The 25,628-nt window shown below is 45.9% G+C and overlaps 1 protein-coding gene across 1 annotated transcript in view; it reads left to right on the top strand.

Annotated features, from left to right (window-relative positions):
- DLG2 (discs large MAGUK scaffold protein 2) overlaps positions 1–25,628 on the top strand; it is a 1,656,639-nt gene that overhangs the window by 224,819 nt on the left and 1,406,192 nt on the right. Inside the window, exon 3 of the mRNA XM_074983573.1 lies at positions 10,399–10,544. Within this exon, the coding sequence (XP_074839674.1) occupies positions 10,399–10,544 (146 nt within the window). The remainder of the gene's footprint in view (positions 1–10,398; positions 10,545–25,628) is intronic.

Below are 25,628 nucleotides of genomic sequence, written 5' to 3'. Positions count from 1 at the left end.
GCCGGGGATCCCAGCTCAGGGGGGGACCAGCCACCCAAACGCGTCAGGGGTCTCACACTTCCACCCCCGCCACGGAATGATGGGTTGATGTGTGGCCTGCCCACGTCTCCCCCCGTATATAGTTGTCCCCGCCCTTGTATATAATTTATAGTTGACCCTCCTGTACATAGTTTATTATAGATGTCGTCACCTGTATATGGTTATTTTCAATTATTCTGTTTTATTTGGTTTATATATGCCAAAAAGAGGTGAAATTTTTGGTTATTTAAATAATGACAGTTTCATTTTTCAAAAAAACTGTGTCCCGTGTGCTTTTGGTGTGGGTGCTGGGGCGGGGTGCAGGGATGGCCTGGGCGTCACTCACTAGGCCCCCTGATCGAAGTATTCCATCAGGGCCTCCCGGACCCAGACCCTGTCCTCGTGGGCCTGGCAGCTCGGGGCAGTGGCTGGCTGGGGGTAGGCTGTTCCAGCCTCCAGTGCACAGCCCTGCACGAAGGCCTCCCCCTTGCTTTCCACCAGGTTGTGGAGCGTGCAGCAGGCACCCACACCCTGGGGGATGTTTTGGAGGCCCAGGTCTAGGAGTGCCAGGAGGCAACGCCAGCGGCCCTTCCGGCGCCCGAAGGCTCGCTCGACCACTTGGCGGGCATGGTTGAGTTGGGCGTTGTAGCGCTCCTGGCTAGCATTGAGGTGGTCTGTATAGGGCTGCATAAACCAGGGCTGGAGGGGGTAAGACGCATCCCCCACAATGCAGAGGGGTACGGTGGTGGTATCCCCCAGAGGGATCTTCCTCTGGGGGATGTAGGTCCCTGCCTGCAGTTGGTGGCATAGTCCTGAATTCTGGAAAACACGTGTGTCATGGGTTCAGCCGGACCACCCCACGTATACATCCTGGAAGCGGCCACGGCTGTCCACCATGGCCTGCAGGACCACAGAGTGGTAGCCCTTCCTGTTGATATCGTGGCCATCCCTGTGGTCTGGGGCATGGATGGGGATGTGGGTCCCATCGAGGGCTCCAAAGCAGTTGGGGAATCCCATGGTGGTGAATCCCTCGACAGCCACGTCCAGATACCCAACTCGGATGACCCTCTTCAGCAGTAGGGCTTTGAGTGCATGCACCACCTGTGGAGAGGGAACATGGGTGCCTGTGAGGGTTTGCAGAGTGTGACCCCCCCTCCTCGGGCCCCCCCTCACCCAGGCTCCCCCATCTGGGTCTCCCTCCTCAGGCCCCCCTCACCCGGGCCCCCCTCCCCAGGGGGTTCAGACCCAGGCCTCCTTACCTCCATCAGGACAGCCCCGACTGTGGCCTTTCCCACTCCAAACTGCTGTCCCATGGAGCAGTAGCTGTCTGGAGTGGCCAGCTTCCAGACAGCTATTGTGACCCTTTTCTCAATGGGGAGGGCGTGCCACATCCGGGTGTCCTGGTGCCTCAGTGCGGGGGTGAGCCACTGGCAGAGCTCCATGAAGGTCTGCCGGCTCATGCGGAAGTTCCGCAGCCACTGTTCATCATTCCATTCCCCGATAACCAGGTGCTCCCACCACGGGGTGCTGGAAGGGTAGCTCCAGAGTCAGCAGGGCACTCGGCGGGGGGCAGAGCAGGAGGGCCCGATGGTCTGCAGCGTCTCATGGTGCCCCTGGGGAGGGCTCCCACTCCAGAAGCTGCTGGGCAGCTGCCCAAGCAGCATCTAGAAGGGCGCCTGCTCTGCAGGAGGCAGCTTGGAGGGCTTCCAGCTGCTGCTGGACGTCCATGTCTGTGGGCTTGAGGTCTGCGAGGCTTGTATCACCAATGCAGGGCTGCTCGTGCAGTGCAGGCTGGTTGTGTCTGGGAAGGTTCCTTTAAGGGAGCAGCTTGCAGCTGCCCCGGAAGGGCTAGTCTGCTCTGTGACCCCGGCCACGGGCTTTCTTGGCCTCTTATTTCGAAAGAGAGGGATTGTGTGTGTGGACACTCCGCATTTCCTTCCAGGGCGGCTCCTTTTGACATCCCCTGGCGCTACTTCAACGTTGAACATCGATGTCACCAGCCCTGGAGGATGTGTAGACAATAATCGTTGGAGTAGCCTATTTCAATGTTCTTACTTTGAAATAGGCTACTTTGACATAGTGTCCTAGTGTAGACGTAGCCTTTAATGTGTATTTAATGGTAATTTAGTGCAATACATGCTTACTGCAGGATGTTCACAAACTTTTTACATATTCCATTCCTCACACTTTACATGGGTGTGTTTGTACCATTGTCTTCCTGACTTTCACTCCTGAACCATCTCTCTCTCTGGAGGATGCTAGGGGGAGTTATCCCACCTTTCAAGAACACGTAACATTTGCTATTTAGAAATAAGTTGTTCTTTTTGGGCTTTCAGATGTTCTCCATTTAGTGAAAATAATCAGGAGGTTACTTTGCAATTATAGCATTGGTAGCCATAAAACAGTCCTTAAAGAGCCACATGTGGCTCTGGAGCCTCAGGTTGCAGACCCTCGCACTGATCATCTGATGTTGTGCCCTCAAACTTATCTAGTATTTTTTAATATCTTCTGTAAATGCATAATGAAAAGCAAAGGTGATTCCATCCCCACTTCTCCTTGTCCCTCTTGAATCAGTTGCTTAATTTTCTACCAAGTTTTGTAACATTGTGTCATCATATATAGGAGAGATCTAAGCTGCAATTCCATATGATTTTGCTACTTTCCCTAATGCTCCCATCCAAGCAGAGTCTGATGCTTTCTGAAGTCAAAAATGGCAAACATCTTTAATCCTCATTTTCACTTATTTCCAGCAAATGTTAAAGTGTGAATTCCATGAAAATTCAGCCTAGTCTAACACTGCATTATTTCTAAACTGGTTGACAGCTTAAAGCCTTTTCTACGTTATTATTGACGATACAATTTCCAACTAGTATCTTTTTAAGGATTCCTAGTGCTCCTAATATAATTTTTAAAATATTTTAAAAAATTTCCTGCTTTCTTTAACTCTGCTTGTCATTGATTTCTCAATATCCTTTCTTGCATCCTTTTGCTTCCCTTATCAATTTTACACAATTTCTAGCTTCTATTTTATAATTATTATCTGTGTTGCCATTTCCATACCTGTCTATATATCTGTGTTTTCATTTCCACTCTATAGCATGTTGTTTTTTAATCAGAGTATAGTCATCTTCCTTCATTGTGAGATTATGAGAGCTACTTGGAAATGATAATTCTGTTCCATATTTTCTGTTAGTTGAACATGAAACATTTCACAGAAGTGAGTCAATTTTGTTAAAAGTTCAGTTGAAAAGAAAAAATTGAAATTGTTTTGATTGAAGGTTTCAATTTTCCATTTCAAAATGACCTTTTATTTCAAATTGTGAAATTTTATATTATGTGATATAAACATTTGAAATCACAATAAAAATTTATATTTGATCTGAAGTGGAAAACTTAAGTTGAAATAAATTGTTTTTGGGAATTTCAGTTGGACGGAAAGTTCTAAATATATATTTTTTCATTATATGACTGATGGAAAAACATTTTGAAATCGTGAAAATCCCCACTCACAAAAAAGAAGTTCCCATCCAGCCTAAATCACAAGCAGATGACTAACTGGTTTGAACTGGTGGATCCTGACCTTCTGCTACAGCTGAGAAGAATACTGCATATCTCAGGGTGCGTCTACACTAGCACGTACATTCGAAATCCAGATAGAAAGAGCAAGTTCTTTTGAAAGAACCCGTGGAGCATCTACACACACGGCGCTGTTTCGAAATTAACTTCGAAACAACTCCCCTGTTCTTTCAAAGTTGGTCCTCCCATCCCGGGATGGGACAAGTGCCTTTCTTCGAAGGAGTGGGTCCGCCATGGCTGTGATCAGCTGGCAGGTGGTGGTGCTGCTCCCAGCACAAGCGGAGCTATATGGTTCCAGCATCTCGCCATGTTTCAGGACGTAGGCTCCCAGAAGCCCTCAGGCAGAAAGCTGAGAGCATGCAGGCAGCAGGGAGCCCATGCTGCTTTACAGCCGCTCCCTGTCACGACGCTCCAGCCAGCCCTGAGCCCTCCTTAGCACCATGGCCAGCATCTCCGACCTCCGCCTACCCCAGGGACTCCCCAGAGAAACTGGGGAGCCCTCCCAGGAGGGGAGCCAGCCCCCCACAAGCGCCAGGTCCCCTCCTGGACCGACGCCAAGGTGCAGGACTTTCTTGCCCTCTGGGCAGATGAAGACATCCTGCACAAGATGGGGGTCCAGCGCAGGAACGTGGCGGCGTTCCAGCATCTCGCCACAGGCCTCACTGGCATGGGTCACCCCACCCTGACCCCGGACCAGGTGAGGTCTCAGGTGAAGGAGCTGCGCTAGGGATACTGTAGGGCCCAGGACATGGCCAGGCAGTCAGGGGCAGTGCCCACCAGCTCCCCTATTATGAAGACCTGGACCTCCTCCTTGGGCCCAAGGACGCAGGACCCCCAGCCATACTGCTGGACGCAACAGTCCTGGCATCAGAGCAGGAGATGGGGACAGAGGAGGACCATCCTGGACCTGCACCCAGCACCAAGTGCCCACGGAGGCTGGACATCACCACTGATGACGAGGGCTCAAACGAGGGGGCCCTCATCATCGACATCCCATCCAGGCCATCCAGCTGGACCCCATCTGTCCTTGCCTCACCCAACTTCCTGGAGGGACCACCGGTAGGTGGCCCGCACACCAGCTACCCCAGGACTGAGGAGGCTGCATCCGGTCTTGCCCAGAGTTGCCACAGCCCCCCCACGTGCCCACCACCCTGGGGCCTGTGGACTCCAGACAGCCACGTTCCACGGACCTGGACGGGGGGCCAGCATGCGGCGCTCAGCACCCCATGGGCGGGACAGCACCACAGACTGGTGGCTGTAGAGGGACCCAGGGGGAGCAGAATGGGGCAGCCTGTGCCCTTGGCACCCACGCAGGGAACTCTGGGACAGGGGCATCACAGGGCACCCGGTGGGGGGGGGGCAGGGGACACAAGGTTCAGTGCTTGGGACTCATGCCCCGCACCCCCGCTCTCCTCTTTTGTCTCCATAGCCAGCGGCTGGACCAGTCCCACCTCCGAGGGTGAGAGGGAGCTACCCGCACCCCACGCTGTCCCTGTGTGGGCCCACTGCTGGCACCACCTGAGTGGGCAGGAGGATACAGGGGAGGCGGCCCACACTGCAGCACTGTGGGACCTTTCCAGCATGCTGCAGGAGTGGCTGCAGATGGAGTGATGAGCCTGGGACCGGGTGGTGGCCAACCTTGACACCCTGACCCAGGCCATGTCCGGCCGCCCGGCCCTGACTACTGCCCCATCACCACCCACTCCCGCAGCTGCTCCCCACTTCCCCATCCCACCATCCCCCATCCGCCCATCACCCACCCGCCCCCATATCCCCCACTCAAAGGCCTGGCACAGGGCCTCCCGGATCCACACCCTGTCCTCTGGGCCAGGTGGCAGGGGGCTGCTCGTACCTGTGCCCCAGCTAGGTGGCCCACCCCTGCATGTAGGGCTCATTCTTGGCCTCAACAAGATTGTGCAGGGTGCAGCAGGCCCTGACCTCTGCTGGGATGTTGGCCAGGCCCACCTCCAGCCTCGTGAGGAGGCACCTGAAGCACCCCATGAGGTGGCCAAACACCCTCTCCACAGTATTGTGGGCCCGGTTCAGCCACTCATTAAAACAGTCCTGGCTCAGCTGGGTGTGCCCCGTGTATGGCCTTATGAGCCAGGGCTTCAGGGGGTAGGCCGCATCTGCCACGATACACGGCAGCATTGTCATGTCCCTGACGGGCAGCTCCCACTGGGGGAGGAAGGTTCCCCTCGGTCATGCTGCATCCCAGTCCCGAGTTCCTGAAAACCCTGGCATCATGGGCACAGCCAGCCCAGCCCACACAGATGTCCTGGAACCGGCCATTGGCATCAATGAGTGCCTGCACGACCACGGAGTGGTAGCCTTTCCGGTTCACATAGGCCCCGCGACTGTGCTCTGGGGCCCTGATGACAATGTGGGTGCCGGCCAAGGCCCCGAAGCAGTTGGGGAAACCCAGCTCCTGGAAGTCCTGCACAGCATCATCCAGGTCCCCAAAGCAGATCAACTGCTGCAGGAGTGCCTTGTTGATGGCACAGATGACCTGTGGGGAGGTGAGGGGGTGCACTCATGAGTGTGGCCTGGGCTGCATCCTGCACACCCACCCCCCACCACTCCCTGCCCCTGTCCCCGGCAGGGGATGCCCCACCACTCCCCGATAGGGCCCTTTGCTGGGGCACCCCCTGCTCCCCGCATATAGTGTGTATGTGACCCGGCCATAGCTTACCTCGATGAGGACGGCCCCAACAGTGGCCTTGCCCACCCTGAACTGGTGGCTGAAGGATCGGTGACTGTCCAGGGTGGCCAGCTTCCATAGTGCCATGGCCACTTTTTTCTATAGGGGGAGTGCCAGCCTCATGCGGGTGTCCCGGTGCTGGAGGACTGGGGTGAGCCAGTGGCACAGATCCAGGAATGTCCCCTTGGTCATCCTGAAGTTCTGTAGCCACCGGTCATCACTCCAGTCCTCCACCAGCATCCGGTCCCACCAGTCGCTGCTTGTGGGGAACTCCACAGGCAGCGGGTGACCTGGGGGACTGGCTGGGGACATCGCGCCCTGAGGACGGCCTCCGGGAGGGCAGCTAGCACAGTGGCCAGGACCATAGTCAGTGCGCTCGCCATGGCCTCAATGCTAGGGTGCTGCTGCTCGGGGTCCATGAGGGCCCAAGATTCCTGCTCTGCGCTCTCTCTCTCCTCTCTTTCTCTGCTCTGCCTGGAGACAGGCCTGTTGAGTGGGCCTTTTCAGGGGACAGCGGGCGGTGGACAGCAGACCCGGAAGGTCTCGTCTGCCATGCAACCCTGCCTGTGGCACTTCCTGCCCCTGCTCTTTCGAAAGAGCGTCCTGGTGTGTATGGATGCTCTCTTTCGAAATTGCGCTGGGGGGCCTTTTGAAATAATGGATCGAAACTTCGGTTCCCACTGACGTGTGTGGATGCGCCGTTTTGAAAGAACATCTTTCAATGTTCTCTTTCGAAAGATGTTCTTTTGAAACAGAGCTGTAGTGTAGACGCACACTCTGTGGAGGAGTGTAGAAAAAAGGTTTTATGTAATATAGTGTGGCTGTGTGATGTCTGATTTTGGGGGAAGTCTTGAACTTGAACTTACATCTATATGATATTAGCTGTTTAAAACTGTAGAAGTGGGCTTTTCTACATTGTAGCCTCAGGTTTCTTCCAAACTTGGGATGCATTCCCATGTGGGGTTTATAATGTTATATTTGAGGGCTTTATAATATTAAACAGTTGTTATATTTAAAACTTAAACTTTAACCCAGGTTATTCTCATGAATTTTATTTTGATTACACTTGTTAGAAGAGTAGATATATTGAGTTCTCTAGTACATGTCCCAGGGCAAGATTGTTCTTTTGAGAGTAATTCTAGAATAGTCTCCAGAAAAATTTTATGTCTCAAATGTCAGGCCTTCTGCAGCTTCTACGGGAAGATTAATCTGCTGTTTCATGGATCAAACGGTTAAGATTTTGTCCCCCCCAGTATTGATCCTAGTAGTTTTATCTTATTAGTCTCAGTTGTAGACACAGATTGATCCCTCACACTGATTATAACATTAAATATTTGTTGGTAGTTCACTGCCAGCATACACGATTAGGACAACGCAAAACTGGTGTTAAGGATTCAGTGTTTTGTTTCTGGCTGTGGCATAGACTTCTGTTATGAATTTTATGTCAGACTTTAACTTCCACTGGGAGTGCTAAGATGTTTTAAAGATGAGGTTCCAAGAATTTTTAAACATGACAGTACATTGTAGTTTCCCCCTTGCTTTCATCGTCTGCAATGGCTAAAACCTTTTTGTCTGTAATTTTCCAAAAATTGTGCCTAAGGAAGACGCTTGGAAAATTTCAGCCCAAATTGTTAAGGTTTGGCAAAGTTATAAGCAACTGAAAACAGGCACAACAGGGATCTTACAATGAGAAGTATTGGGCAATGACAAGCCCCACTTTTAGTAAGAGCCCAATTCTGCTCATCTTAACACTATTGTAAAACTGGGCTAAGTCAGTGTAGTTATACCTCCACAACCTAATATAAGTTAAAGGACAATTGAGTCCCTTGTGGATCTTGTAAGTTGTTTGGGAGAGTGTTTGTGAGCTATGAGAGAGATCATTATTGCTGTAGAAGGTCTCGTTAGACTAGATCAGGGATTCTCAAACTTCTTTTCATTGCAGTAACCTTCTGACAACACAAATTACTTCAGGCCACAGGAGGGGGACTGAAGCCTAAGCCCATCCAAGCCCTATTTCCTAGTTTGAAAGGGCCACACCCTGAGCCCCACCAGTCTGGGCAGGGGTGGCAAAGCTGAAGTTCGTGGTCTTCAGCCTCAGTCTAAGCCAGTTTCAGTGGCCCCATTCACAGAGGCACTTTGCGGTTTCGACCCACCATTTGAGAATGGCTGGACTAGATTTGTCACTGCACCATTTAATACATGGGTTAGTACATATGTGTCCATACACATTTGTAAAGCTAAAGAGATTCATTTTTCCGTGTTTTTGGACCACCTATACAACATTAAGTAACCAGGCTGAATACAGAAAATTTAAAGTCTGCAGGGCTCTTTTCACAGCTACTTAATATTAGAAAGTATAAGATCTATTGTAGTTGTATATTGTTTTGTGGTAAACATAACAAGCTATTCAAGCAATTTAAGAGAACAGAAAGTGCAAGTGAGGTAATTGACTATAGCAAGTCAGCCCAATCTTAACAAATAATTGACTATATTTAATTGGGCTGAGATAAATAAAATCCTGTGGGATCAAACATTCTTGAAACAGTCCTGAGTTTCTTCCTTGAGCAAGTGTTTCAGATTGGGAAATAGAGTACAACAGTTGCACTGGTACCAAAATGAGAGTGATTTTGTGTGTGTGCCATCATGGCCAGTATCAATATAGGCATTTCTGAGTAAAATTTGATCTTATAAATACCCGAGGCAGATTTCATTTGCATAAGCTTTTAAAAATTTGTCTCCATTTAGCTTGATATGTCACATCTGAAAAAAAGACTAGATTCTGATTATGCGAAATGGCAACCGCCATGCTGCTGCATCTGTTTTAAATATGGCCTCCTCACTCATCTCAGCCCCAGCTCTGTTGTTAGTCCAGTTGCTTCCATTCCCATCTTCAGCATTTCTGAAGGGGTTTACCTACTGTAACTGGAGGCAATTCCTATTAGGCCTAACTAGGATGGCATCTGTGCCCTGACCCACTTGAAAAGAGTTCCTGCTGAAGTGGTAGCTAAGATTAGGAACTACTCAACCACCTGAGAGAGATGTCAGGGAGAGCTGCTTTTTAAGTGGCTAACATCCATTTATTTCTAGTTTGTTCTCTAAGATGATTTGAACTGTTCTTTATCTCACATCATATCTTGGTTTATATATGTTATTCATTTGTTATGGACTAACAGAAATGTATGAGCATAAGCTTTCGTGGGCAAAGACCCACTTCATCAGATGCAGGTGCATCTGCATCAGACTAAGTGGGTCTTCGCCCACGAAAGCTTATGCTTATACATTTCTGTTAATCTGTAAGGTGCCACAGGACCCCTCATTGCTTTTGCAGATCCAGACTAACACAGCTACCCCTCTGATACTTGACGTTTATTTGTTATGGCAGTGTGTTCATTCTCAATCTTCTCTTAGCGGTTATTCATATAGTTCCTTGAAGTGATCAATGAAAGTTAGAACAGGAAAGTTTCTCAGAAATCTTGATGTTTCATTAAACTAATTTGTATATTGGCTTCTGCTAGATATGAAGTGCACTTGAACCTTTTCAAGCCATCAAATTTGGGAAGTAGGCTATGCCGAATTATGTAATTTTCTGGCCCATGTGTGTATATCATAAGAAAGGGTAAACAAAGCTTTTGTATGTAGAAAACATTATAGAGTATTATGTATGCATAACATGCCATAAGATAAATCTTCAATGCACTGTATTTAAACTGTTATTTTGTGTTTATCATATGTTGTTAATTAAGCAGAAAACTACTTACAAGTTACAAGTACAGTACAGTAGTCTCCCATTTTTCATGTTTTCAAGTTAAATTTGTGCTAGATAGTACACTATGTATATATGTGTACTTTTTATTTTGTTGCACTGTATTTAAACTTATTTTGTTTTTGTTATTGTTATGGCATTCCAGTCATTTCAGGGTCCAAACCATGGGTGTCCCTGGATCACAGACACCTGCATTAAGCAGTTTCAAGTGTATTATGTGTTTAGCATTATAACGTAGCTTCCAAAGTACGTAAATATGTACTGGTTATAGACATATCAAGGACTATTAAATCCAGCATATCAAATGAAGGTTTTTTTATTTATTTCTCCTTACTAACAGATATTCAAGAGTTTTATGAGGTTACATTGCTAAACTCGCAAAAGAGCTGTGAGGAAAAAACAGAAGAAGCAAATCAAGTTGCTGAGAAATGGGAGAAGACAAAATCTTCTGCCACGGGTCATGAAAGTCTGAAGAAAACCCAAGAGGTACCATAGGGGATAGTTGCTAGTATAATAATGAAGCAGATGGCTCAGGTGTTGGAAAATGCCATGTGGTAGCTTTGTAATGCAGGAAGAGGTTGTTTTGTGATTGAGATAGTGTACTAAGTCTCAGGAGATCTGCCTTCAAATCTAGACTCTGACACAGATAGTCTCTATGACCTTGTACAAGTAATTTAATCTCATGGTGCTTCAGCTCTCCATCTGTAAAATGGGGCATGCCATGCTTTCTTTTCTCTACTCTTTGTCTTATCTGATATTTTGTATTTGATTACATCACTTGCAAGTGGTTTGTCTTTGGTGAGAATAAGGGATCTGCAACTACTCATAAAAGATGAACCGCTTTAGCTCATGTGCTAGTGGCCTGTGCTGTTTGAATGTGAAAGACCACCAAACCAGACTTAGTTTTGAAAGAGTTGTCTAATAGCTGCTACCAAAACTTTCATATTTGTGAGCCTAAGATTAGACCTGATCTTTTTTTTTGTTTTTACATTTTTGACACTCACAGCTCCCACTGAACTCAAGCAAAGCCCTTGAAATATCAAGCACCGTAGATGACAAAATCTAAGCACTTTATTCTGCAGCTGGTGCAATGATTTAAACCTGTTTTTGACTCTGCTTGGTTCAAATCTGTTCCTGGCCAAAAACTGCTAGGCAGCCTACATAAATTAAACCAATAGTCTCAGTGCTGGACCTTGCTGCAAAAAACTAGTGAATTATTCTCACCTCAGCAGAGAAGCCAAAGACTGAGATGGAGTCCAAACTGCTCTCTCTTATCACCAGGTCAAGATCCAAGTACATTGACAAAAGACACAGGGTGGACATTTACATTATCACTGTGTATACTTGTTAAAAGAGAATATTTTAATTACCAAAGCTGTCAATCCAATATCTACTATAAACTTCAAATTCACTTGTAAGAACAAATCTAAACTAAAATAAAAAACTGAAACATTACAAAAGCAGTCAAGTAGCACTTTAAAGACTAACAAAATAATTTATTAGGTGAGCTTTCGTGGGACAGACCCACTTCGTCAGACCATAGCCAGACCAGAACAGACTCAATATTTAAGGCACAGAGAACCAAAAACAGTAAGCAAGGAGGACAAATCAGAAAAAAAATATCCAGGTGAGCAAATCAGAGAGTGGAGGGGTAGTGGGGAAGGTCAAGAATTAGATTAAGTCAAGTATGCAGACGAGCCCCTATAGTGACTCAGAACATTCCCATCCCGGTTCTCTGTGCCTTAAATATTGAGTCTGTTCTGGTATGGCTATGGTCTGAAGAAGTGGGTGTGTCCCACAAAAGCTCACCTAATACATTATTTTGGTAGTCTTTAAAGTGCTACTTGACGGCTTTTTGTTTTGATAATATATAGACTAGCATGGCTCCCTCTCTGTTACTATGAAACATTACAGTTACACATGGCATCTGTTATGGGATTGTTCCAAAAGCTAGGTTAGAACAATCATAGATGGCTAGTAAGATCTCTTATGATGTACAGCATTTGAAGGACCATTCAGATTTAATAAAAGATGCATTAAGATTTTGAGCAAAATCATAGTAAATGACACTAAACATTTTCTCAGGGAAATTTTCCATGAACAAATTAACACTAGAATTCGAGATGAAGGTACAGTTGGCTAACCATGTTAATTTAAGCATTTGTGACATGAAACGATACCACTTGAAGAAGTGAACATGAATTAGGTTTCAGTTTGGTATCTTTTGAAGTATCTGGCAAAGGCAGAGGACTGCTCTCCTGTCATTCTCCTAGGCCGCTGAAAGTATTTGATTGCCTGCCCCATCTTCCTGAACCATCTTTTCTCTAAAGGATAAGGTATTAGGCTATAACAAGGAAATGTAGCCCTAACATTCATGTTAATAGTAGATGTAAGAGATGGCAAAATCCAATTACATCAATCCTGAAAATAATATCCTAATTTACAAACAACCAATAAGAAATTAGTCTAAAAATTTCAAACCTGTGTATCTAAAGCTAGGCTCTGAAGTAAAAGTGGATTAATCTTCAGAGTTGCTGAGCATCCACAAATTCCACTGATGTCACTGGGAGCAAGAGATATTCAGCATCTTTACAAATTAGGCCTAAAAATAGATTTAGTCATCTATTTTTAGGCACCCAGGATTGAAAAGTCAGGCCTTGGCTTTTGTTTAAAATGTTAGTGCCTGTTAGTAAATACTAACACTTTTTGTTGTCTTCTCCTTGTATATTAATTTACATATTAACTATTCTCCCAACATCTTTGATATTAGAAAGAGTGTTTTTGAATTGTAAGGCCTGGAGCGTTGGTTCTTAACCCATGAGTGACCTGTATTCAGGAATTTTATGAGATTGATTATTGGCCTGTATCAAATTATCCTCAAAAACAGTGAGAAGTCCTGTGGCACCTTATAGACTAGCAGATTTTTGGAGCATAAGCTTTTGTGGGCAAAGATCCACTTCATCAGTTGCATCTAATGAAGTGGGTCTTTGCCAACGAAAGCTTATACTCCAAAAACTCTGTTAGTTTAAAAGGTGCCACAGGGCTTCTTGTTTGTGTGGATACAGACTAACACAAACCTCTCTGATACAAATTATCCTCCTCCTCATCAAGGTATGGGAATCCAGATATCCATGGAAAAGATCACAATACAAAAGTGTATATAGAAATAATACAAATTAGACTGGGTAATTGCTGAGAGATATTTACTATGGCAGATGCTTTTTCTTATGAACTTATTGATCAATAAGGAATATTTGTTATTAAAGATGGATTCTCTAATAGATGGAATAATGACCCTTTGAAAAGTGTTTGTAACTCATTAAAACCTGGTGGTTGATGCAATAGTAAGTAATGATGACTGGGTTAGAGATTTCTACTCATCAGTTAGGTAAACTGAGAATCATAAAAAAATTCCATTGGTAATTGCAAAACAGAATACATAATTAATTTTATTATGGAAAATTATTTTCCCTCCAAAAAGGTGTTTCTTGGTCTAATACCCCTTTTATGTATGGGAAGTTTAGGAATTACTGCAAATGAACACTATTAAGCACTCCACCAAGTACAGAAGAAAGAACCCAGCCACCTTCTCTTCACCATGAACAAGAGGTGGCAAAGTATCTCTTGTACCTGTATTCCGCACAGTTTCTTCCCTAAGTGGCAGCATTCCTCAAAAGATATCACAGAATCACAGAATCACAGGGCTGGAAGGAACCTCAGGAGGTCATCTAGTCTAGCCCCCTGCTTCAAGCAGGATCAACCCCCACTAAGTCATCCCAGCCAGGACCTTGTCCAGCCAGGAATTAAAAACCTCAAGGGATGGAGAATCCACCACCTGTCTAGGCAATGCATTCCAATGCTGCACCACCCTCCTGGTGAAGTAGTTTTTCCTAATATCTAACCTACACCTCTCCCTCTTCAGCTTCTGACCATTACTCCTTGTTCTGCCATCTGACACCACTGAGAACAGTTTCTCACCCTCCTTTTTAGAACTCCCCTTCAGGAAGTTGAAGGCTGCTATTAAATCACCCTGAGATATATCATTGAAGTACATCCATTTTTAGATTATTTGCTTCAGGGCTGTTCACAAAAGCAAGAAATGGATCACATATACACTCAGAGCCTTATGTCAAACTTACCTTCTCACAGTCAATATGAAGAAATCAAATTTAATTCCATCTCAAAAAGTAGGATTTGCTGGGCATTTGATGGATTCCAAGTAAACATCAGTGTATTTTCCTAAAAATAGGTCTGTCTACTTTCTCACTACTTAAGGTAAAAGGAACCTTTATAAAAACTATCTGAATGTGTCTCCCTCGAGGTACGGGAGGTTTGTGTTCCACGCATCCCTCACATACCTTGAATTTCACATAAGTAGGGGAGGGCTTTGGTAGGGGCCCTGGGAGGGGGCTAGAGGGTTAAGCCTGGGGTGGGTTAGGGCAGCAAGGGGGGTGGGAGGGTGCAGCTGAGCTTGGGCTTGAAGGGGGTTGGACCCTGGCAGCAGAGGGTTGAGGCGGGGGGTTGGGGCGGGGGTTGGGAGTCCCGGGCGCAGGTTGAAGCCGGAGCCCCACATGTTGGGGAATGTGAGCTGGGGCCATGGAGGAATGGGAGTGGGGGTTGAACAGGATGAACTGGGGCAGGGGGATTAGCTGGGGGGGTTAGAGCATCATCGCCTGCAGCAGCTGACAGCTGGAGCCCCACTTGTGCTGGCAGCTGACAACCCAGCAGACGCTGGGGGAGGGGTCAGCTGGGGCCATGGGGGTGCGTTGAGCTGGGCAGAGGGAGGATTGAACAGGGGTGAACTGGGACAGGGGTGGGTTGAGCTGGCAGGGGAGATAGAGCCCCTGTGCACACCGGTGGCGGCTGACAGTGGAAGCCCAAAGCGCAGGGGGGAGGGTGGGCTAGGAGAGAGAGGTTCAACCTGGTGCTGGGGAGGGGGTTAAATGGGGGGTGCAGTGGGGCAGGGTGATTGAGTGGCGTGGGGTTGGAGCCCCAGGCCTGGGTTGAAGTTGGAGCCCCATGCATGGGGGGTGAGCTGGGGCTGTTGGTGTGGGGAGTGGTTGAACAGGCTCTGGGAAGTAGGGGGAAGGGGCTCTTAGCCTGTGAAGCTGCCTGCAACTGTGGGAAGCTAGGCAGGCTGAGAGCCTAGCAGCTTCACATTGTGTGAACGTGAAGCTGCATGAAGCAAGTGTTCCTGTTGATTTTCATGAATACAGGGGGACTTGGAGCCCCAGGGAAGTGGCGGCTGATGGTGCTCCCTGCCCAAAGCCCTGGAGAAGTGGCGACTGCTGGCATTCCCCACCCTGGAGTCCTGTGGAAGTGGCAGTTGCTGGCGCTCCTACCCAGGGGCCCAGGGAAGCGGTGGCTGCCATGCTACTAGCCCCGGAGGCCTAGGGAAGCAGCAGCTTCCTGGGCTGCCTGCCCTGGAGCCCCAGGAAGTGGCTGCTGCTGGCGCTCCCCATCGGAGTCCTAGGAAGTGGCGGCCTCAAGCAGCCTCTGGGAAAAATTGAATTTGCAAACATTAATTTCGCAAATGTGGGGACCTTACAGTATTATGTAATTGGTCAGACAACCCGGTGATACAACCTGTGGTGGAGCAACACATAAATCGGTCTTTATGTAAGTCACTTCTGCGTGTTAAAAGAATGGAAGGCTTATAGGCAACTGCTCCATGAAAAAATGGCTACTTATCTTGTAGTAATTGAAGTTTTTCCAAATGTGTTAACTGTATATATTACACAGCCCACCTTCCTTTTCCACTCTTCCGAATTCTTACAAGATCAGCTGAAAAGCGGATGGTTTGCCCTATCCCTTTAGGCCCTCAGAAAAGTGGGGTGTATGAGGGCATTCAATGGACATGTTTAGAACAGAGCAATGGTTGCTAGGACAAAGTTCTGATCTGTGGTACCAAAGGGACACCGAAAGCCCCAAAATGCAAGACATGTTGACAACAAACCTCAAAGAACATCAGCTACTGCAAGTAATCTTTATTTTTTCTTCCAGATCTGAAACGCAAGTCTTGCTAGCATCACATTGTTATTGCATTGTACCAAAACGGCCTATGAGTGTTGATGTACCTGGCACTGCTGTAAATACTATTAATGTAAAGAATTTCAGCAGTATCAGATCTACATGAGATGCTTTTAAATTTAACAGGAATGTGTAGGTTGGAATGTCTTTTTTTTCAAGTGTGCATTTTGAGCAAGTATGAGAAGAACAGTCTGTGGAGGTGTCACACCATCCCTGTAGCAAATTGTCACTACCAATGATGAGACAATCCCAAATGTAAGAATTATTTAGGGGCTAATTTGAAAGGTATTAGACTTCTCTTAAAAATCTTTAATTTAAAGAAATAAAGTACCAAGATAAAGCTAAAAAAATAGATGCAGGATGCACCCTGTACAACTGATTGTTTTCTGCCCTTCTATTACATCAAGAAACTGGGCACTTCTTACCTGGGGATTTTGTGTTTCATTTTGCTTGTCACAAGTTTCCTTGGGAGCCAGGAGACAGTGGCAAAATTTGCTGCAGGTGTGACCATATCACCACAAATTCTTGGTTCCAGTGAAATATCCAATTTGCTGAGAAGGAAAATATTTTATTTAGACGTGTCTATAAGGAAATGTAATTCAAGAAGTGTGAAGTATTTTAGCCACTAAAACCACAAAAATCCTGCAGCATGGTACAATTCAATTACTCTTTGGAGTAGAGATGGTAACGTATCTTTTGGAGACCAGAGAAAAAGTCCAGTAGTTTGGGAATGAATCTGGGACTTGAGAAACCTGGGTTTAAATCTGTTGCATCACCACTGTGTTTGTCTGTGACCTTGTGTCATGGCCCCCCATGCTTTATGACAATTGGCATTTGAATATGTGTTAGGCAAAATGTGTCATGTAACATATTTTTCAAGTTATAGTCTATTGAGCATGTATATTCTGTTTTTTGTGCAGGTATCATCCTTGTATGTGAAGTTAGAAATATGAAGTGTGTATCTACTTATAATTCTAGCTGTGCTAATGAAGGCCATTACTGATGTTCTATAAACTTAATATCCCAGTGCTCAAGGTAAAAATCTATGAATGGTTTTGTTTTTCCTGTAAGCCTGGATTGTGGTTGCTCATGAAAGGACATGTGACCAGCCTACCTGGTACTGGAGTCCCTCTTCAATCTGGTATTTTTCCATGGGCATGGGGAGACTAAACAAAGTGTTCCTGCAGTGGGGAAAGTTTGCTTAAAGAATAGAAATCAATTAGGCTTTTGTCTTCAGCTGGCCTTTGAAACTGCTTTCTTACCTGAAGAGGATACCAGGGAAGCAGATAGACCCAGACAAGAGAAAAGATCGATCCTGGCCTTTAAAGAATTGCATCTGAGATAAGAAGTAGAGCGAGGAATATATTTTGTAACAACTTCTCTTAGGCTACGGTTACACTACAGCGATCTGTCAACACAATTCACTGTCAGAAGAGATTTCCCAACAAAACTTCTGTAGACAGGGTGCGGCCACACACAAAAGCCAATCAGAAGAGTGCTCTGCTCTGTTGAAGAGTGGCCAGACTGCCTGGCTGCTCTCTTGACAAAACAGGGACCTGGAGGCACAGCAGACAGGGCTGCCTCTTGTCTGGACACCCTGTCTGTTGCGAGAAGGCCCCCAGAACATCCATACAGTTTTACAAAAGGTTCTCTGCTTTATCTAGGAGAAGCAGAAGGTTGTCGGCAGGAGTGCTGACTTTTGTCGACATACTGTCAACAAAACACATTTTATATGGGGATGTTCCACCAGTTTTGTTGGCAAAACTTGCTAGTGTAGCCGTAGTCTTAGGGTATTAGGGTTAGCTGGTGTGTTTTTTAAATTTTGGCTTCATAAATTACTTTGATCTGTTTGATTTCACTGGCAATCATTTAAATTCTATTTTTATACTTAATAAAACACTTTTGTTTATTATAAGCCCAGTGTAACTATTTATTACAGTGCGGTGGGGGGAATCAATCACTGTGCATATCTCTCATTGAAAAAGAGGGCCAACCTGATGAGCTTTCTCTGTGTAAAATGTTTATACAGAGAAACATGGACTTATTGTGGGGTTTGGCCTCTTTTGAGGGATTAGGTTCATGGCTGAGCTTTTTTAGAGCTGAGCTGGTTAAGTGTCTGTGTCACTGTGCTGGGGACCATTACCCCAAATCAGCTTGGCTGGCAGAGACCAAAGCTTCTGGCCTAGCAGGACAGGGTGGTGGGTCACCCCAGAGGGTGGGTAGTTGGAAGTAGTGATATGAACAGCACACTGGGTGACAGTCTTCAAGGGATCCCAGTGCTAGAAGCTATCCTACATTTGGGCAAGTCATTTTTCCTCTATGTGCCTCAGCTTCTACTCTATAAAGTGGAATTTCAACACTTCCCTACCTCTCAGGGATTTTGTGAAGATAACTACTTTAGTAACTGAATAATTCAGATGCTATGCTAATGGGACCACATAACTATTGAGTGAGAGGTCTCCATCTGGTAAAATACAAATTAAATTGCTGTTTAGTTATGGCTGGAATAGGCTTGCCTTCAGCTACAGTGCTCATTAAAGGACAGAAATTCACCCTGGTTTTAACCTCTGTTTTCATTACCTTGGTCTCCCCTGCTACTTACCTTTACTCAGTCAGTGCTTCAGCTTTTAGGCAGAGAGCAAACTGAGGTGAAAGAAGGGAACTCACTACTGTCCATCTTCCATATGAGCCAGGTAGCCATAAGTTTGTTTGTCTCTGCAGCACAGCAAGAAAAGACTGTTAGTGCACAAGACATTTCATGGAGCAGATACTTGCAGCATATTGAAATGGAACCACTCACAGTGAATGTGAAAATTTGATCATCATAAATTGATTCATACATACAAAAACCACATTCAGCTCAGCATTGTACTGACCTCTGCTTTGACGTGTCCTCAGAGGTTCTTCGTCTTAAAGTTCATTTAATATCTGTTGCTGAATGCATTTCTGATGCTTAGAAGATCATTTTGCAAAGAAACCCAATTACAGTAGATGAAATATATGCTCTTGTTCCCATTTGTTTCAGGAATGCCTACTATCATTGCACCCAGCCATTACAAACATTGTACTTACTTCTTTGTCCTTAGTTTAAGTGCCTACTTGTTAAAGTTTGCAGTACTAAAACCTTTATTTAAGAAATCTTCTGCTTTGAATAGTTATCAACGCACTTATTTATTTTGTATCAGTAGCTTGTCTGAAAAACACAAAGCCATCTCCATACATTTATGAAATTTCAGTCAGTTTTTTATTTAATTTTTGTTAACTCTCTAGAAACAGCTATCATTCTTTAGGCTGAAGCTAATGGGAAATAAGTCTTGTTCTTTTTGAGCAATTACACAATCTATAAGAATCATTAGATTAGATTAATAATATTTCATTAGATAACATTCAAAATACTCAGTTTTGTCTGTGTTTTCCTGACTAAATTTAGCTCATTCAGAATATATTTGTCTGATCAACACAGCTCATTTCTGAGTCTAGATTTGGGGCAGAACCAGTTGACTTGTAATTAACATAACAATCTCCTGCTGAAAGGAAACATTCCTGGGGATGGCTTTACAGAATATGCTGCATCTTAGTTCTGTCTGTTACAGTTTTAACTCCTTTGAGCCCATGGATTTGTATCTCCTGTCATTTATATGTGCTCATCCTGAATCCTAATTTCAAAGATTATTTTTAGTGTACTTTATGCAATAATATGCATATTTGTTTTATTCTAAGAGATGATGTTGTATGCTTGCATCTGTCTTTTCACATTACTTGGCTAATGTTCAGAAAATTATATTGGCAAGCTTATTTTTAAATTAAATCCTGGTGTATGCTTAATTGGAAACAAATATCCTAACCATACTGTACAGTTGAGCCTCTGTTTTGGTATTTGTTCTACGGCCTGCCAGTAATCTGGGTGCTAGATTTTTTGTCCCAGGCATTTTAGTGCTTTTTGCATGTTTGAATGTAATTGAATAAATGATTCAATATTAAAGTACTAAGTTTTAGGTATTCAGTACAGGGAGGTGATGGGAGTGGGCTGGGCTGGACCGGGCTGGGGACTGCAGGGGGGGAGGGGGTACAGGCAGGGGGGTAATGGGAGTGGGCTGGGTGCAGGGCGGGGGCTGCCTGCAGGGGGGGGAAGCTCAGTGACAGGAGAGCAGGCGGTGGCAGGGAGGATCTAGCTGGCCCAATCCTCCCTGCCATTTGTCATACGTTATTTCTTCTTGCTCACATGGTCCTCCATGAGCCCCTAGCAGGGGCATCAGCAGAAGCACCAGCAGCCCACAGGCGCCACGCAGGCAGCACGAACCCCCACGTATGATGGCGGGTGGGCGGACTGAGTGGTTTCTGATGCCTCATTCTGCCTGAGATGAGGGTCTGGGATACTTGGGTCCCTGGATTATTTTGGATAATCCAAATGGTTTATGAACCATGATTTGGTCACCAGTATCCAAGGGAGCGTGATTCCTTGTGTCACCCCAGGGAAGACAACCCTGTCAGAAAATTCCCCACTGCTTCATAGGTAGGTTTGGGAGATCCAAAGGCTATGGGAGTAAACCCAGACAGAAAATCCAGAGTGGAGACCCTAAGGTGGTTAGCAGGGAGGATTCATCAAACCTGCTTTCTGGCATCTTCTTGCAGTCACCTCAGTTCCAAATGTATCAACTTCTGTCTTTCCTTTGGATTCAACTGTGGCAACCAAGATGTGGATAGTGCCACTTGGGCAATGCACTTGCTCCAAACACTAGCCCAGGCAATGCAGCGTGTAATGGTAGTCCATCGATCCAATGATGACAAATCTGTGCAGATCATCTGTTACTGGTCTCATGGTGTGCCCTCTGGTGACTGTATAAGCCAATTCTAGAGGTACACATTTTGCCACAGATGGTGCATGGGAAGTTTGCAGTCTGTGGGTTGTGCATTGTTGATGCTCTGTGACGTCGTTCACATGCCTCTTGTAGACGCTGGCAGCGGTCTTCCTCGAAGGCAATGCAGGTATTTCTGACTGTTGCACGCCACTGTGTTCTGTCACTGGCACGTCCTCAAGGTCCCTAGGTTTGATACTGCTGTACTGCAGATTGGCTTTGATGGTATCCTTGTAGGGTTTCCGTGGACGACCTATACGCTGGATGCCCTGGGAGAGTTCACCATACAGAAGCTGGCGAGGGATTCTGTTGGCATCCATGCGGCTAACATGACTGGTCCAACATAGTTGTGACTTCATAATCATCATTTCAATGCTTGTCATCTGGGCTCTCTTGAGGACCTCAAGATTGGGCACTTTGTCTTGCCAGTGGATCTTCATGATGTTACGGAGGCAGTGCATGTGGAATGCTTCGAGCTGCTTGATGTGATGCCTATATAGTGTCCATGTTTCGCACCCGTACAAAAGAGATGAGAGAACAACAGCTCTGTACACAAGCAGTTTTGTTGACATCTGGATGTTGTGGTGGTTTAGAACTATGACACGCAGACAGCCAAGTGCCTGGCTCGCTTTGGATATTGGTGCGTTGATCTCATTATCCAGTGATCCATCACTGGATATGACACTACCCAGGTATTTAAAGTTCTCCAGTAATTTAAGCTGAGTGCTGTCAATGGAGATACTCAGGACAGGAGCATTTGATCCAGGTGCAGGTTGATGGAGAACTTCTGTCTTTCCGAGGCTGGTAGTCCGAAAAGTTGCGAGGCCTCAGCAAACTTGTTGACAATGTGCTGAAGATCGTTTTCAGTGTGAGCCATAAGGGCACAGTTGTCGGCAAAGAGTGCCTCAGAAAGGAGTTTGTGCACTGTCTTAGTCTTTGCATTCAGGCGACAGAGGTCAAAAAGTGAACCATCATGCCGGTATTTCAAGTATATACCTCGGTCCAGATCTTTCATTGCATGGTTAAGGACACATGTAAAGAACAGGTTAAATAAGACAGGAGCGAGAAGACATCCCTGTTTCACGCTGTTGGTGACGTTGAAGAGGGCTCATGTGGCTCCATCAGACAGTACTTCACCTGTCATGTCCTCATGGAAAAGGCACATAATCTGGACAAATTTTCTTGGGCAGCCAAGTCATATTAGACTGGTCCAAAGGGCTTCCCTGTTGATGGTATCAAATGCCTTTGTCAGATCTATGAAGATAGCATACAGGTGCATGTTCTGTTCAATATACTTCTCTTGTATTTGTCTGACAGCAAACACCATATTGGCTGTGCTCCAGCCAGGTCAAAAAACGCATTGACTTTCAGGTAGATTTGCCTCAGAAATACTGGCTATTAGGCGGTTCAAGATGATGCGGGCGATGATCTTCCCTCCAACAGAGAGGAGGGATATGCCTCTGTAGTTTCCACATTCTGCTTTGCTGCCTTTATTCTTGAAAAGGGAGACAGTAATAGCATTGCGGAGGTCCTGTGGTATGTTTTCATCCTCCCAGATGCTGATGATCATGCTATGGAACGCTGCTAGAGCTGCTGGACTTGCCACTTTATATATCTCTGCTGGTATCCCATCTTTTCCAGGAGCTTTTCCTGAACTCATCTGGCTAACAGCTTTCTTAATCTCATCTATAGTGGTTGGAAAGTCAAGATCTGTCAGGATGAGTTGTGGAATTTCATTGAGGACATTATTATTTACAGTCGATGGTCTGTTAAAGAGGTTGCTAAAGTGTTCTTACCATCTTTTGTTGATGCCCTCTTTGTCTTTGACCAGTGTTGTGTTGTCTGATGAGAGCAATGGGGTAGTCCTTGGTTTAGAAGGTCCATAGACAGTCTTAACAGCACTAAAGAACATCTTTGAGTTGTGGGTCTCAGCATAGTGCTCAATTTCTTTGGCTTTGCTCTCCCACCAGCTGTCTTGTATCTGACGGAGGTCTTTCTGTGTTTTTCTCTGAAGGTGCTTGAAATGGTCGCGTTTGGAGGCTGAGGAGGGGTCATTCTGCCATTCAATAAAGGCTTTTCTCTTTACTTCCAGTGCTGAACATATTGCTTCTTGGTTCTCATCGAACCAATCCTGATGTATTTTTTTCTTTGGTCCAAGCGATGTTATTGCTGTGTAAGTCACTATCTGCTTGAACTGATCCCACTTTTCGGTTACAGTACCAATCAGTGGACTATGGGATGTTAATTTGTCATCAAGACTCTTCTGAAAATTGTTGAAACATTGGGCATCCTTCAGTTTGGCTATGTTAAAAGCAGGTCACACATGCTTACGGCATTTGTGCTGAGAGGGAGCGATGTAAAGTTGAAGAGACATCCTGACTAATCTGTGATCTGTCCAGCACTTTGCGCCTCGCATTACTCTGGTGATCAGTATGTCTCAGATGTCTCACCTTCTGACAATGGCATCATCTATCAGATGCCATTGTTTAGACCTAGGGTGCATCCACGGTGTTTTGTATTTATCCACTTGTCGGAACAGAGTGTTGGTAATAGTCAGGTCATTTTCAGAACAAAGGCTCAAAAGGAGTAGTCCATTGTTGTTCATTTTGCTTACACCATGTGGCCCGGTTACTCCTTTCCAGTTCTCATTGTCAGCTCCGACTCGGGCATTGAAATCTCCAAGTAGGAGTAGTTTGTCTGTTGCAGGTGTGGCTTTGATCAGTCTGTCGATATCTTCATAGAATTGTTCCTTTGAGTTGTCAAGGCATGTTAGAGTGGGTGCATATGCACTGATGATGGTGGCACGACGTTTGGCATTTAGTGGGAAGCGTAGTTTTGGCAATCTTTCATTGATACCCACTGGAAGGTCTGGGAGTTGACGCATCAATGAGGTTTTTATTGCCAGACCGACTCCATGTATTCTATCTCCTGCCTCAGTCTTACCCTTCCAGAAGAAGGTATAACCACTTCCTGGTTCACTCAAGAGACCTTCCCCAGCCAGCCTTGTTTCACTTAATGCTGCTATATTGATGTTACAGCGGGCTAGCTCACGAGCAACAGGAGCTGTCCTTCTCTCAGGTCTTGCAACAGCTTCTCTATCCATGAGAGTACGAACATTCCATACACCAATAGTAAGTTTTCTCAAATTTTTCTTTTGGTTTCGACCGCAAGTAGGCTTGAACTGCCAGCCGTGGTTTGCTGGCCAGTTATTGTTGTAAGGCAGGCAATTTTTAGGCCACCTTTTCAAGGCCCCTCCCTTACTAGGGTGAGCAGTGCTGTCCTAAAGAGGACTGCTCAGACACCTGGGATGCTGCCGGCTGTTGGATCTAAATGATCTCTTTCACCCAGTCCGCCGGAACTGACTTCATATGCTGGGTAGGCACATCCAAAAATTCACTGAGGGTTTGAGCCCCATCGGTTACACTCACCTGGTTCAGCCGGCCTGTCAAAGCCGTTGCCCAGGGTGTGGCCACTGCACATGCTGCAGCTACTTGGAGCCACAAGTGAGAACTGAGTGACAGGCAGGGACCAAAGTGGACAGACTACCCCCGCAGGGGTAAGACAGGTCCCTCCAACTGAGGTACTACCCCTCCCTGTACACCCCACACACCCCAATGCAGCGTGTAAGAGGGTGCCAAATGGAGAAAACACTCCATCCTTGCTGATAGCATGGAAACAACACAGGAAGTGGCACTTACAGGTTATAAGCCCTACTCAACTCATGAAGAGGAGGATGCCATGGGTCACTTCCATTGGTGGGAGGAGTCATCACACTCCACTGTGTGTGCCTCAAGCTGGGCAGCTCCTGGTCAATAAGGTGCTGACCGCCACATCTGCCTTCCTCATTGGGTGCATGGGGATAGACCAAGAACTGAAAAGTAGATGTAAATGACGTACCCGCCATCTTTGTTCCCATGAGTGTACAGTACAATCTGAACTTGACAACCTCATCCCACCTCTTCCAGAAATGTCTGGGCTGGATGTGGAGCCTATGGAGGAGGAACTTTCTCAAGCTCTTGATGCTGTCTCCAATGGAAAAGCACCAGGAAATGGCAGAATTCCAGCTGAAGTCCTGAAGGCAAACAAAGGTGTGCTCTTTCCCTTCCTCTTTTCCCTTTACTCCTAAAATTTTGGAGAGCAGATGATGTCCCACATGGCATGAAGGATGCAAACATCATCACTCTCTATAAAAACAAAAGCAACAAGGGGGACTGCAACAACTACAGCGGCATCTCATTACTGAACATGTCATTCTCAAACTCCTGCAAAAAGTCACAGATTGAGTCTACCCAGAAACACAATGTGGCTTCAGGGCTGGCAGATCAACAATGGACATGATTTTCTCACTTTGACAGCTACAGGAAAAATGCAGAGAACAAGGAAAGCTGTTATTCATAGCATTTGTGGGCTTAACAAAGGTGCTTGACACAGTCAGTAGATTCGGACTATACAGAGTATTAATCATCATTGGATGCCCACCGACCCTACTCAAGCTCATAACATCCTTTCAGGAAAACATGAAAACCACTGTGTGATATGATGGATCTACATTGGAACCATTTGCGATGAACAATGGAGTCAAACAAGGGTATGTTCTTGCCCATACCCTCTTTGGCATATTCCTCTCAGTTCTACTAAATTGTATATTTCAAAACTCACGCAGCGATGTATTTCTCCACACAAG

The sequence above is a fragment of the Carettochelys insculpta genome, chromosome 1, assembly GCF_033958435.1.
Source record: "Carettochelys insculpta isolate YL-2023 chromosome 1, ASM3395843v1, whole genome shotgun sequence".
In the NCBI taxonomy this organism is placed as follows: domain Eukaryota; kingdom Metazoa; phylum Chordata; order Testudines; family Carettochelyidae; genus Carettochelys; species Carettochelys insculpta.
The sequence above is the reverse complement of the archived record's forward strand: the minus strand, read 5'-3'. Positions and strand labels throughout refer to the sequence as shown.